The sequence below is a fragment of the Daphnia magna genome, unplaced genomic scaffold (assembly GCF_020631705.1).
Source record: "Daphnia magna isolate NIES unplaced genomic scaffold, ASM2063170v1.1 Dm_contigs021, whole genome shotgun sequence".
Classification (NCBI taxonomy): Eukaryota; Metazoa; Arthropoda; class Branchiopoda; order Diplostraca; family Daphniidae; genus Daphnia; species Daphnia magna.
The window spans coordinates 858,198-871,366 of NW_025533118.1; the positions used below are offsets into that span (position 1 = coordinate 858,198).

A 13,169-nucleotide genomic window follows, 5' to 3' on the forward strand; every position below is an offset into this window, starting at 1 on the left:
CGAATCTGCGTTAGATGAGTCTCCATAGGGTGAGCTCATGGAGCTGGGCTCCGTTAGAGGAGTTCCCTGGTTTCCCTAGAGGTCTTCAGACGCTTCTCCAACTTATGGTAATTGTTATCCCTTTTTGTTCGAGTAAAACCATTGTTTAGATTTAAGTCATCACTTGTTGTATTCATTTGTTCTTGTTAAAATACAATTTTTGTGACAATATTTTACAAGAAACGACGTAGGTATACTATTCATAAAAGTACATGGCGATTAATTTCAGTCTTAGTTGGGACATATAATTTCGGGGAACGAAAAAAGGCAGAGTGAAATTGATAGACATCAATATTATTAAATTTTAAGGGATTTAGAGCAATTTTAAAATTATCTGGTCTTTTTTCAATTAGGAAAGACTGGACTTTGTTATCGAATAATACAGTTCGGTAAATTTCACAAATAAGGACAAATTTTCCGCAATGAGGGGCTAGCAACCTCCCTGTATCCGTAGTTGAAATTCTTGATTTTATCGTTCAACTGATTTAAAGTAAAGAATTTTTTTTAATGAAATAAAGTATCATTTTTGAAATGACCAGTGGAAGAATTCCTTCCAAAAGATCGTGCATCACGTCCGGTACCAGCCCCCCAATTACATGAAAGAATGCTAATTCATTTAAAATACAGTCACCAGTGTTAACGACAGAAGTCGTTAGTAATAAATGTAAATTTAAGTGTTGGTTTTGTATATCTGTATGTGTGTGTGTGTGTGTGTTCGTGTCATTGCCGAGGGGCAGACAAGTCTGAACTTGTCTGACCTTGGCTAAACTAATACCCTTTGGTTTTGCTATAGGTTACCCTCCCTTACACTTCCGCCACCCCATTTACACCTAAAGCTAATTGTTCGCGTTAGCGCCCATCTTTTGTTTAACCCCTTTTTCTGCATTTCCGCCGTAGTCGAAGACGGAGGGAGATGCGGCAACGAGGTCTTTCTCATTCGTTTTAGTCTTTGCTGATGTCGCAACCTGTTGTTCCTGTTTTTGCCTTTGTAACCTCGTGTTCGTGTTAAATACATCGCAGCGTTGCCCTTTTGGCCACTGAGTTAGCCACATTTTCATCTCGATTATTTCGGTGGTTAACAACCAGTAATTCCATAAACCCGTTCGAAATGTTCTCTTAAGTCTGCATAAGTCAAAGATGCTATTCGTTCGGGTGCTTTCCGGTGATTTCCCATTGCAAAGTAAATAAACATTAGTTTTTTCTTTTTTGAATGGTTTCCCTTATCAGCAGTGATTGATGCATCGTCAAGATAAAGCAGAAACTGTATAGCGGTGCTGTCTAATTGAAAGAGGGTGTTTTCTTTAAAAACTGTACCATCTTCAAAATGAGAAAATTCTTTCTTCTTAACTGATTTGCTGAGTATAACTTCACGATAAACATCAGCGAAATTGAGAATCTTTTCTGGTTGCGTCAAAAGGGGTACATAAAAATATTCTTTTACTTTAAATGATTGGTCTTTTCCCGTCCTGTGACGTCCGTTATCTTCTGCAGCAAGTGTAAGAGCAATTTTAACAGGTTGAATCATTCCTATAATTTCGTACTTTTATTAATTTACAAGAATTTAATTTTAAAAACGTAAGGCTGGCTAATACCAAAGTTTGTCGTAAAATATTTGTTCTGCCCATACTGATTGCTAAGGATAGCAAAGGAATCTTCCTTGAAATCGAAAAATGGGATTAGGGCATCATGATCACGTTTGCTAGTTGCCAAAAAAAAGGGCTTGTTTTACTTTCTGTTTCACGGTTTCATTGATCAATCAAGTTGCTACTTTCATGACACACTGCACATTAACTTGAGTTGATTTTTGTTCCGTTAGCATGTTTAGGACAAAATCTGCATCAAGGTATTGTAAATCAAAGCTTCGTTGCTGACTTAACTCAAGCAGTGGTCAAGAAATTATACACCAACCACAAAACGAAATCTAGGTATCACACTCAGGAAAAGAGAGCTGTTGAAAGAATGAATCATACCTTAGTGACAATGCTTTCAATGTATGTTAGTTGTGACCAGCGTAACTGGGATTAGACCCTACAGTACGTGTGCTTTGCGTACAACACAGCCAAGCAGGAATCCACGGAATATTCTTTTTTTTTCCTCTTTATGGACGTGAGCCTAAATTACCAATCGATTTAGAGCTCAGTGCCGACCCAAATCCATTATTGCCAGAAGATGGCACCAAAGTATACTACGCAGATCGCCAATTGGCCGAATTATCGACAGCCAGAGAAATCGTGAAAATTAGAATGGAGGAAGTGAAAAACCAACAGAAAGAAAGGAACGACTCACGTCATCGGGAGTTATCCTTCCAACCAGGATATGTAGTGTTAGTGTACAAGCCATTCAGAAAAGTGGGAAAATCTGAATAGCTCCTCGTTGGTTAGGACTTTTTGAAGTAATGAGAAAAATCACACCGGTGAATTATGTAGTGAGATTGGCAACTGGACTAGGGAAAACGGAAATAATGCACGTCAACCGAATGAAGCCATTTTTTGAAGCTTTTAATGAATGGAAGCATCCCAAAGAAATAGCCCCAAATCAATCAGAGGAGGCCACTGAAAAAGATCAAGAAGAAGATGAACAGGAAATTGAATAAAAATTTTTACCTGTAGTGCCCAGTCCACAAGCGGCAGCAGACAACGAAGAAATAGTTACCGAACAATCACTAACAGGTGACGCGATGGTAGCGCCTCCTGGTCCGACTGAAGTACAGCCAGTGTAAAGGCCCGGCCGTAACAAGAGACCACCTGCTAGGTACCAAACTTACTTAATACCATTCCTGATGCTCCTGTTTACAGTTTCCAATCCACCGACGGTCATGGCACTGATCCTGAGAGAAAACACAATTTTCAAAGAACATGTAGATGTCGATTTAAGTGGATCACCATGGACAATTGTAGCTGACCACGACTTGATACCGGCCGGAGCTGCATTTGCTTATTTGCCACAGAAAATTCTTCAACAGCAAGAAGTGGAAGATAAATGCAAACAGCAAGGTTCCCGACCCCAAAAGATTGCAGCTTAAAGTATTTTTTGGCAAATTATGAAGTTTCTCGTTTCTAATTAGACGATTTACGTTCACACGTGCTCGCCCTATAGCACCCTGAGTCGTCTACGCACGAAGTACTGTCCTAATAGCTTGATTGTCGAAAACCTAAGCTTGTACCCGTCTCGTAGACAAGCTCGTGTCTTAAATAACGTGTAACGTGTTACATTCGCAAATCAGTCCCGTGTGGCAGATCACGTATCAATTTCGCAAATTGCTCCCGTACGTCATTCGTTGTCATTCAAGCATTGCCAACGACGCCTTTCCTCTTGAAGCTATTGAAGAAGAAGAACCGGAGGAGGAATTGGAAGAATGGCAAACGACTAACGATCCCGCTGAGCTAAAGCCTTACCGTACTCAGGCAAAGGGTATTCACACGAAGTCGCTCAATCAAGCTCTCCTTGCCGTTTGGATACTGGAAGATGTTGATACAGTCAACGTATAACGAGATGGCTTGGTCCGTGGATACGACATCGTTGAAAAAATCCACCCTCGCTACGTGGAAGTCTGTAAGTTCGACGGCGAAGAGCTGGACAGAGAAACCAGCTGGGGAATTGATATTTCCATCAAACATTCGAGGGCGTTAGCTGACGTGGCCAACTACCTAGATTCCCATTAGGTCCACGCAAGATCAGTTGCAGGTCCCAGCCGCAGTAGCACTTCTAACCGTTCATCAGCCTCATCGACACGCCGTAAACCTCAAGAGGCAGAGCGGCTAGAAAAGGAAATGCAACTAAAGATTCAACAAGAAAGAGCTGAAGCCTTACAACAAGCCGAAGAGGATGAACGTATGCAGCAGTTGGAAACCGCTAGAAAAGCAGAAGAAAGGCGTGTTGAAGCAGCACGAAATGAACGACAATTGCAAATGGAGCTGGAGAAGCAACGCTACACTGGCTCCTTGTTACGCAAACAGCTCATAGACGAATTAGCAGTTGCCGAAGAGACCGATGAAATGGAAACGTCCGGGTTTGATAAAACAGATATCTGGAAACCTTCTGTCGTCCCATCTCATCCACCTGCTACGCTTATCCCAAATTTCCGTATACTGTGTGGGACATCAACGTCAACGCAACCATGCTCTCAATACGATCCAGCTGCGTCTGAACAGCAGTCTTTGTCGATTCCCAAGCTAAATGCCAACGCCTCCAGCTACGTACCACCAAACGTATTCAACCAGCCAAATCCAAGTATAGCTCAGCAATTCACCTCAAGCGCTCGTCCGTCACTGATTCCAACAACCACGATGTCGGTGCTACCCGGCCACAGCCGAGTTACGCAACAAACGTTACCGCCTCAAAGACCAGTTCATGCTCTACAACCATCGGTGTATTCTCCGGATGCCTGGATATTCGCCGTGAATCATCATGACGCACCTCCAACATTTCGTTCATCATCGAGACCGCCGAAAGCTGAACCACCGAAGTTTGACGGCAACCCAGTAAACTGGCCTATGTTTATCCAGTCATTCAAGGTTCAAATTCACGTCAAATGCTTCAGCGATGCTGAACGTCAATACCATCCGTGCAAGCTTGACGAACGAAATTCAGAACAATCTTGGCAAAGTTCTACTCAACCCTGGATTATACTCCTTTGCATTGAAAGAGCTGCGTCGGAAGTTCGGAAATCCAAGAATTGTTTCAACCGACTGCTCTTCATCTCTCTTAAAGCTACATTCGTTTAAACATAGCGACTACGAATCGTTAAAGCAGTTTTCGTCCACAATCCGTTCAGTCGTCGCAACTTTGCAACTGGGTGGATATGGACTGGAACTGCACAGCAGCACAACTTTGGCTCAATTGGTTGGAAAATTGCCGCCCACCTTACGCAGTAAATGGGCCGAAATGAGCTATCGAATTCAAGATAGATTGCCTACGATACTCGACCTGGACACGTGGCTCGATTACGTTACGATGGCGGAATACTTTGTCCGTGTTGGCATCAACCCCACACCCCAGCAAGGCAGTCATCCGAAAACTCGTGAAAACGTCCACGGGTCGTCGAACGAAAAACAGAAGAAATGGACCACGACTCCCACGGTGTTTTCTACGACCGTAAAAATTGCGTCCTGCCCACATTGTGATGGTGCTCATCGCCTTTACCTCTGTGAGAAGTTTAAAGCCTTAAGTCTCACGGAACGATCAGAAATCGTCAAAAAAAAGATGCTGTTACCGGTGTCTCGACGACCGCCATCTAAGTTCCGAGTGTACGAAGGAAAAGAAATGTGAAACGGACGAGTGTAAACGTCTTCCCCACCCTCTTCTCCATGGAGCACCGAGGATGTACCCGAAAACGCCACGATCGAGCCCGATGTCATCCTCATCTCAAAAGAGCCCGTTTAACGGCTCGGTCTCCTACGGCTACGAAAGTGAAACGACCTTGCTGCCTATCGTCCTATATTAATTGAAGCTAATGGCCGAACCTGGACCGGGGCTTGGATCCTGGAAGCCAAATCTCAATGATAACACCCGCGCTTGCAAACGAATTGGGACTTCAAGGCGAGAAGGGAATTTCAAGAATAGGAACGTATCACGGCCGTGACCCAACCGCAAATACAACAAAGGTGTCTTTCAGAATCTCTCCTTTGGACAAAAGCAGTTCTTTCGAAATCCCGAACTGTTACTCCGTTCCCGTCTTAAGAATCAAAAACGAAAACGTTGATCTAAAGAAGTTGGTTAAGGATTGGCCTAATCTAGCCGGATTGAACTTTCCCTCCCAAAATTCCGTGGTCGTGAACGTGTTGATCGGCTCGTGTGATATGGCGCCGCAAGAGGTCCTGGAAATAAAAGGAGATCCGTTGATCGAGCGAGCCCCGCGAGGACTTCGAACAACCTTTGGATGGTGTATAGTTGGACCGATCTCCCCAGCCGCCGTTGCACAACTGCAGTGCAACTCGCTCTCATTAGCGCCCCCACCCGACCAAGATCTTGTGAATGCAATTGATCGCTTTCTACTCACCGAGACTTACGAAGCCCGAGCAGGTGTCAAGGTGCCGATTAGCGAAGAAGAAGTACGCGCGAACAAGATTCTAAACGAGACGACGAAATTCGTAGGCGATCGATAGGAGTCGGGACTTCTCTGGAAAAACGAAGAGCCAAACCTGCCCGACAACAGCCAGTCTACACTAGCGCGCTTCCTCACGCTAGAACGAAGACTCATCGCCGACGAGAACTTTGGTAAAAGGTACTACGCAGCAATCAACGAGTATATCAGCCTTGGTCACGCCCGAAAACTCTCAGCTGAGGAGGTCAACTATCGTCCAGCTGGCCGAACCTGGTTTCTGCCTCACCATCCGATGATAAATCCGAAGAACCCGAAAAATGCCACCCGGTCTTTGATGCCTCCGCGTACTACAAGGGAATGTCACTGAACTCTGCCCTGCTGAAAGGATCCGACCTGCTAACCAACCTCATTGGTGTGCTGATACGATTCCGACAACATCCGAAAGCGTTGAGCGCTGATATTGTTAAAATGATCCACCAAGTAAGGGTGCGGCCTAAAGACGGGCCGGCACTTCGCTTTTTCTATCGTGACCCGGGTATACAGGAACCATTTTCCGTTTACCAAATGAACGTGCAACCATTCGGCGCAGTTTCCTCTCCGACAATTTGTGCTCACGTTCTACGTCAAGCAGCCGAAGGCGGCGGGATTGATGGGGCCGACGTTACCACCCAAATAATTGACCATTTTTACGTGAGTAATTGGTTGACATCATTTCCAACTGCCAAAGAAGCTATTCAGCACGCAAAAAGGGTGACAGACGTTCTACTTCGAGGAGGATTCGGGCTCGCCCAATGGGGTATATCATGTCCACAAGTTCTGTTGTCTTTGCCTGGCAATTCAGTCTCATCCATCGATTGAGCCCTACAAGAAAATTTACCTACAGTAAAAAGTCAGTGCATTAAAAAATGCATAACGAGATTCGAACAATATTCATATTTTGGGGTAGAAGTCGGGGAACGTTAAAACCCTGTCCTTCGAACCGGTTTGTGGAACCGGTTGAGTTTCAGTGAGAAATTTTTAACATAGGTCTTACGATGTTACCTAGTCTCGTCATTCGATAACTGATATAAGTGCAGAATTAAATCATTGACAGAGCATTGGCTTGCCAATAAAAAGTTAGTATTTCTGTGCATCAATCCAAATCTGTATGAACATCGGATTAATCTTGGTGAATGTTGTTTACTGCCGTGGAACCATAACATAAATTCGAAATTGTATCGACGTTGGGTTAGTATCAGAATATATAGATTATTAAATCTTTTTTTTTCTAATTTTTGTTTATTATTGTCTATTCGATATCGAACAACAGCATAAATTTGAAATTGTGTCGACATTGGATTGGTATCGGGACATACACATCGCAGAAACTAGGGTTTCTGACATTGGTTTACTGTTGGCTAATAAATATCGAACAAAAGCAAAAATTTGAAATTATGTCGATATTGGATTAGTATCAGGACGTACACATCGCAGAAACTTGGGTTTCTGACACTGGTTTACTGTTGGCTAATCGATATCGAACAAAAGAAAAAAATCTAAATTGAATCGACATTGATTTCGTAGAGGGATACATGCGTTGTTAAAACTCGACTTTCTAAGCATGTCCGAGGATGAAAATGAATTGGTTTTTGAAAAATTACATTCCAATATTTTTGCAACCGTAGAATAATATCATGTAATTTATAACGAATTTACGATATTAACCGAGCTAAAATCAACATCGGATTAATAACGGCCAATATTGTGTTCTGCGCAGGTACGTGAATCATCGACATCCGTTTACGAGTGACTACTTCATTGTCTTTGAACGTTTCTACGTCCCGAGTGAAGCCATATCAACAGCAGATAGTATTGAATCGGGTGGCAATATCCCAAAAGAGGACTAAATGAAGCCATAAGCATTGAAGAGTGAAGGGCCTCTCCTCCCAGAAAACGATCTCAAGCGGAAACCAGGGAAGAGAAAAACGGCCAACACGAAGTTAACGAAACAGCTCCGAAAAGCAGTGACACATCACAAGATGGGAGCCATCAGACTCAAGAAGTTGCAAGTTGCAGCATGGGGAGACGAATTAATTCGCATGTACGAAGAAGTCAAAGACCTTTATCAAAGCTACATGGAAAATTTGCTCGATATTACGAATCACCAACGTCACGAATGTGAAACATGGGAGGTATATTTCGACACTGACCAGGTAGAAATTTTCAAGCAAGCCATTTGGAATGCCACATCATCAAACCACTCTACTAAATCGCTAACATCGTCAGCTAAATCGGGACGTCGGCCTCTGACGTCACGGTCAGTACAACGTTAACAGAGAAGAGGTACACGAGTTCCACGTCAAACAATCTCTCCGGGCAACTAAGCCAGCGTGACATGTATGTCCAGAAACAGATGCTGGAGCTGGAAGTAAAGTTTGAGAAAAGAAGAACCCAGATGGAAGCTAACGAACGTCTGTCACGGAAACGTTGAGTTAGGCGATAAAAGGTATGGGCTATCAGCTGAACAAACTCGTTGAGAGCTCAAGAACTACGTCCATCGAAATCGCTGCCAACACACAGCTGGTTAAAGACTCACGTCCTATATAGCACATTTCTGCCATCGGATGTCCGAATCATGGCCGAACATCCGTTAGATATCCATGTACTCAATGGGTAGTTCCAGGGATGTCCGTCGGCTAGTCACCTTGGAAGTACAATGGATGTGCGGAAATTATATTCTACGGACCTCCTTCCAACAGCCAAGAAGATTTTCAATTGTTTCATTTAAGGATCGGCCTCGAGCCAATCGGGGCGCTTTTTTTGCAAATCGGGTTTCTCATTTGAGGCCATCGAGGCGTGGCTCAGGGTGGAAAATTCTTATCCCCGAATTCAATTGGGGTTTGCAATCAATTGGATTGCAATCAATCGATTCACCAATGCAAAAAACATTATCGATTGACTGTTTCACCCGATCGATCCGATAACAACCCCGATAATAGCTCGTTCTACCCGCTTGCCCCGATTTTTACTCTGAAACCGAAAGAACGGCATTTTTGTAAAAATTGCATCGGGGCAACGGGTAACCTCAAATTTTTCCCCGCACCACCCCGATGGAAAAAGTGGCACCTAAACTCAACCCTGAATGCAGTTTATCGGTGCGGGGCGCTTAACTCGATTAGAACTAATTGGGGCCGATCACTAAGTTTCATTATTAATTGTCAAAATTTCTTTGTTTCCAAAAGGGGAGAACTTAACCGTGTGCAAATTTTTCCCTTGATCATATTTTTATTTAAAATCCAGCATTTAATACGAAAAATTAAAAAAATTAAGGAGTAATTATCTATTTGCCGGATGGCTTATTTAAACATTTATTACAAAAAATGAATAAAATATGTTTAAGTCGTGATATTGTTTGCACAGGCTTTCCGTTTAGCTTACGGGAACCAAGCCATTGGAAATTAACTTACAGAAAATAAATATTATTTGGCATTTAATAATATTCAAAGCAAGTATACTTATGATAGGATTTTAATTTCAAATAATAAAAAACAACTTTGAACTTAATAAATCATGCTGAAGTTTAAAATTCAAAAAATATTTAGCATAAATTTTTAAATTGCAATTTATGCACTTCAGAGGTCGTATTCCGAACAGCAACTTAAGTCAAGTTTTCCACTTGACTTTGAAATTTCTGTACTTTACTTGAAAAGTCCAATTCTGAAAATAAAATTTTGGAAGTCAAGTTCGTTTTCACACTTTACTTTTCAGGTTTCTGTACTTAACTTGACAGATTTGTCAATCCAACAAATTGTTGGATTGAGGACCTTAAGTGTTACTTAAGTAATGCTAATTTTGCGTGGTTGCACCGCGATTCAAATGAATTGCAGACGAAATTATTAAAATTAATAATAAACATGGAAAGTAGCACGGATAGCGATTCATCATTCAATGTTGAAACCGACGAATTTACGAGTTAAGGATTGACTTGCGCAATATTGACGAGGTTGACGGAGAAATGAATGATTCTGACAATAGTGAAACAAGTGAGGATAGTGATCACCTACGACAGAGGAATCGCATTAATCGTAACCGTCTTCATCCATTCCATGTGAATCGGAAAGATATTCTTACTCTATTCGATGATGAAAAACTGCGGAAAACTTTTCGATTCGACCGTGATTCAATTAACTTTATTACAGGTATTTCTTTTTGTTGCAAGGTATATCTTGTTGCTAATGTTTAATTCTTTGAGCTAGGATTAGTTACACCTTATTTGCCGAGAAGAAGAACAAGGGCTAGACGTATTTTGACCCCTATTTATCAAGTTTTGATTGCTTTTCAATTCTATGCGGCTGGTTCATTTCAAACAGTGGTTGGAAATGTTTGAAGACTGAGCTAACCATCAGTTTCACGAGCAGTGAGAGGCGTTTCAGTTGCACTATGTGCTATTTCACAGCGCCACAATAATTTCCCGGAAAATCTTATTACGGTGATACGTGCCACGAGCTATAAAATTTAACAGTGATACGAATCAAATAATTTTTAGGTAAAAAACGATTTTTATGACATCGCTCGAATGCCCGGAGTTATAGGGTGTGTTGATGGTTCGCATGTGCGAATCGTGTGCCCAATACACCACGAAAGAACCTATGTTAACAGAAAAAACTATCATTCAATCAACGTTCAGGTAATAGTGAATGCGCAATTCTCATTTGGGTGAACATTAATTGTTAGAATTTTTTTGCAGGTAATTTGTGATGCGAATAATCGTTTCTTATCTGTTAATGCTACCAAGCCTGGCCCACACGGCACAAAACATGCCTTAGGAGCTCCTATGGAGTATTTTGTGGGAGGGATGGGTCATACTAGGGAATGCCTATAAAATGTCCGAAACGAATCTCCTGATGCTCTTGGTGTCACTCCTCACAAGCTCCAACGGATCTGCCGCTTCCTAAAGACTACCTTATAACCTCCTAGGTGTATCCCATTTGTATCTACCCATTTTTATATACTTCATTCCCAGTAAGTTTGTACCCTTATTTTAAAATTAGAAAACATAAAGATTTGCAAAGATTTCTGTATTTGTACATTTCTTTGTTTTACACAAAAAGAATAATGACTTGGAAACTTGAAAATTGACTTAGGACCTTATTGATCCATTGGATCTTCGTAAGTAGCTGGAGATATTCCTTTTCGTTCACACTTTTCCTGTGAATGACGTAGCCATTCATGAATGTAGAATTCTACGTCATCATCCTGCTTTTCCTCCACCTGGAGACGTGAGTTGGCACGGACGACGCCTATGTTAAAATAGAAAATGCATTAAATGAATGAACAATTTACGCGAGTGAAAGTATTAGTCGTCCTTACTGAATATGGCTGCATGAATTCTCCTCAGTGCACTAAAGCAATTTTTTCTTTCCCCTTTTTTTGTTTTCCCCAGCCAGGTGTATGAAGCGCAAACTTGATCGGAAAAAAGTTTTTCCATAATACGGTAGACCATATCGCTAAGGGCTCTTCCACCTCTGCGCAATAGCACTAGCTCCTAAAAAAAATTTAAAATATTTTTTTAATGCTAATTTTGTAAACCTTTTCATGTAAACTTACTAGTTTTTGCAGCATAGGAGGCAGTCCCAATGATCGTTCCAGTTGAAAGGACTTCCGCAACAGTTTTTAGGGGCAAACCTAAGACCTCTTCGATAGCATCAGAATCCTCCACGTTGCAGTGGCAAGGACCACTAAGCTTCTTGTCCGCCTCTAATCCATCCACCGTAAACATTAGTTGCTTTAACAGAATTTTCATATATTCGAAGGATCATTTTGTGTATGACTGGAACTCTAGAGTGAGAAGAAGTGAGTTAAACTTACAAATAATACTAAATGTTTTCAAATAATAATACCTTCTTCTGACCACACTCGAGACGCCACTTTGGCAGCCTCTTATGGAGTGCGAGCGACATATTGTTCCAGCGTATCCGGGGTATTTAAGTGATTGTATGGTTGATGGCGAACCGGAACACTACATAGCGCAGCTAATCCCTTCCTTCGTTGATCTGAAAATAACGGCAGTCTTATTAAGTTTTTTATGAAAAGAAATGTGCAACACTTTACCATTTGTTGACGTGTATGATTTTTCTAACTGACCATTACTTTCGTTTCGTTGTTCGCGTCATGCAAATGATCCGGATCATCAATTCCAGAAGAAACATCATCCACAACTCCCCTCAGCACCTCCACTGTCACCTCCAAAAGCTACAAATTCACCATCTTGATACGGTAAAACAAAAAAGATGTGGACAGTTTGAATAAAATTTTTATTTACTGGTACTAGGTGGACAAAGGTGTTCGAAGTCCTGCACCTGACCTTCCACAACTGCAAAGGGGTGATGAGCCCAGTACAAAAAGTTGTTCGTAGTCCTGCACCTGACCTGCCACAACTGCAAAGAGCTAGGTGATGAGCCCAGTACAAAAGTTGTTCGAAGAAGTCCAGTCAGTGGCTGCTAATATACCAAGAACATAATATGAAATAGTACTTAAGTAATTGAATTTAAGTAAAACAATTTACCTGCTGGTATAGGTGGACAAAGGTGTTCGTAGTCCTGCACCTGACCTTCCACAACTGCAAAGGGGTGATGAGCCCAATACAAAAAGTTATTCGTAGTCCTGCACCTGACCTGCCACAACTGCAAAAAGCTAGGTGATGAGCCCAGTACAAAAGTTGTTCAAAGAAGTCCAGTCAGTGGTTGCTAATATAACAATAGCATAATATGAAATAGTACTAAGTAATTGAATTTAAGTAAAACAATTTACCTGCTGGTAGCTGCAATTTACAATTTGCAAAAAACACCTCGTAGGTCGTAAAAGCTAGAAGCTAGCAGAGCAAATTAATTTTCCAGAAAAAAATTTTGATTTATTACTGAGTCAGGAATGGCGACTACAACGGACAATGCCATAGAAAAGAGTGCCGTTTCACTGCAAAAAGGGACGATTGGCTTAAAAAACGTTGCCCGATTTCAAAAAAAAAAAACGTTGCCATTTTTTTTTCATTTTACTCTGGATAGACTTATTACTACAACCACAAATATTAATGAATCATTGCGTGGCTTCC

At 41.6% G+C, this 13,169-nt stretch overlaps 1 protein-coding gene across 2 annotated transcripts; it reads right to left on the reverse strand.

Annotated features, from left to right (window-relative positions):
- Nucleotides 1–11,186: 11,186 nt before the first annotated feature.
- On the reverse strand, nt 11,187–12,176 carry LOC123477390. Of its 2 annotated transcripts, XM_045180721.1 has the most exons (4): nt 11,962–12,176; nt 11,669–11,899; nt 11,432–11,606; nt 11,187–11,361 (listed from the first exon to the last, which is right to left on the reverse strand). In XM_045180721.1, the coding sequence occupies exons 2-4, from the start codon at nt 11,681–11,683 to the stop codon at nt 11,210–11,212; spliced, it is 342 nt and encodes a 113-aa protein (XP_045036656.1). In that variant the 5' UTR covers nt 11,684–11,899; nt 11,962–12,176; the 3' UTR covers nt 11,187–11,209. The 2 variants fall into 2 exon arrangements, with proteins under 2 accessions (XP_045036656.1, XP_045036657.1); XM_045180722.1 differs by lacking the exon at nt 11,962–12,176 and having other exon boundaries at nt 11,669–11,914.
- Nucleotides 12,177–13,169: the final 993 nt, after the last annotated feature.

Excerpts from the sequence above, each read along its gene's own strand:
- LOC123477390 (XM_045180721.1), bottom strand. Across the intron at positions 11,362-11,431 it reads AATTCATGCAGCCATATTCA|GCGTCGTCCGTGCCAACTCA; the intron begins GTAAGGACGACT and ends ATTTTAACATAG.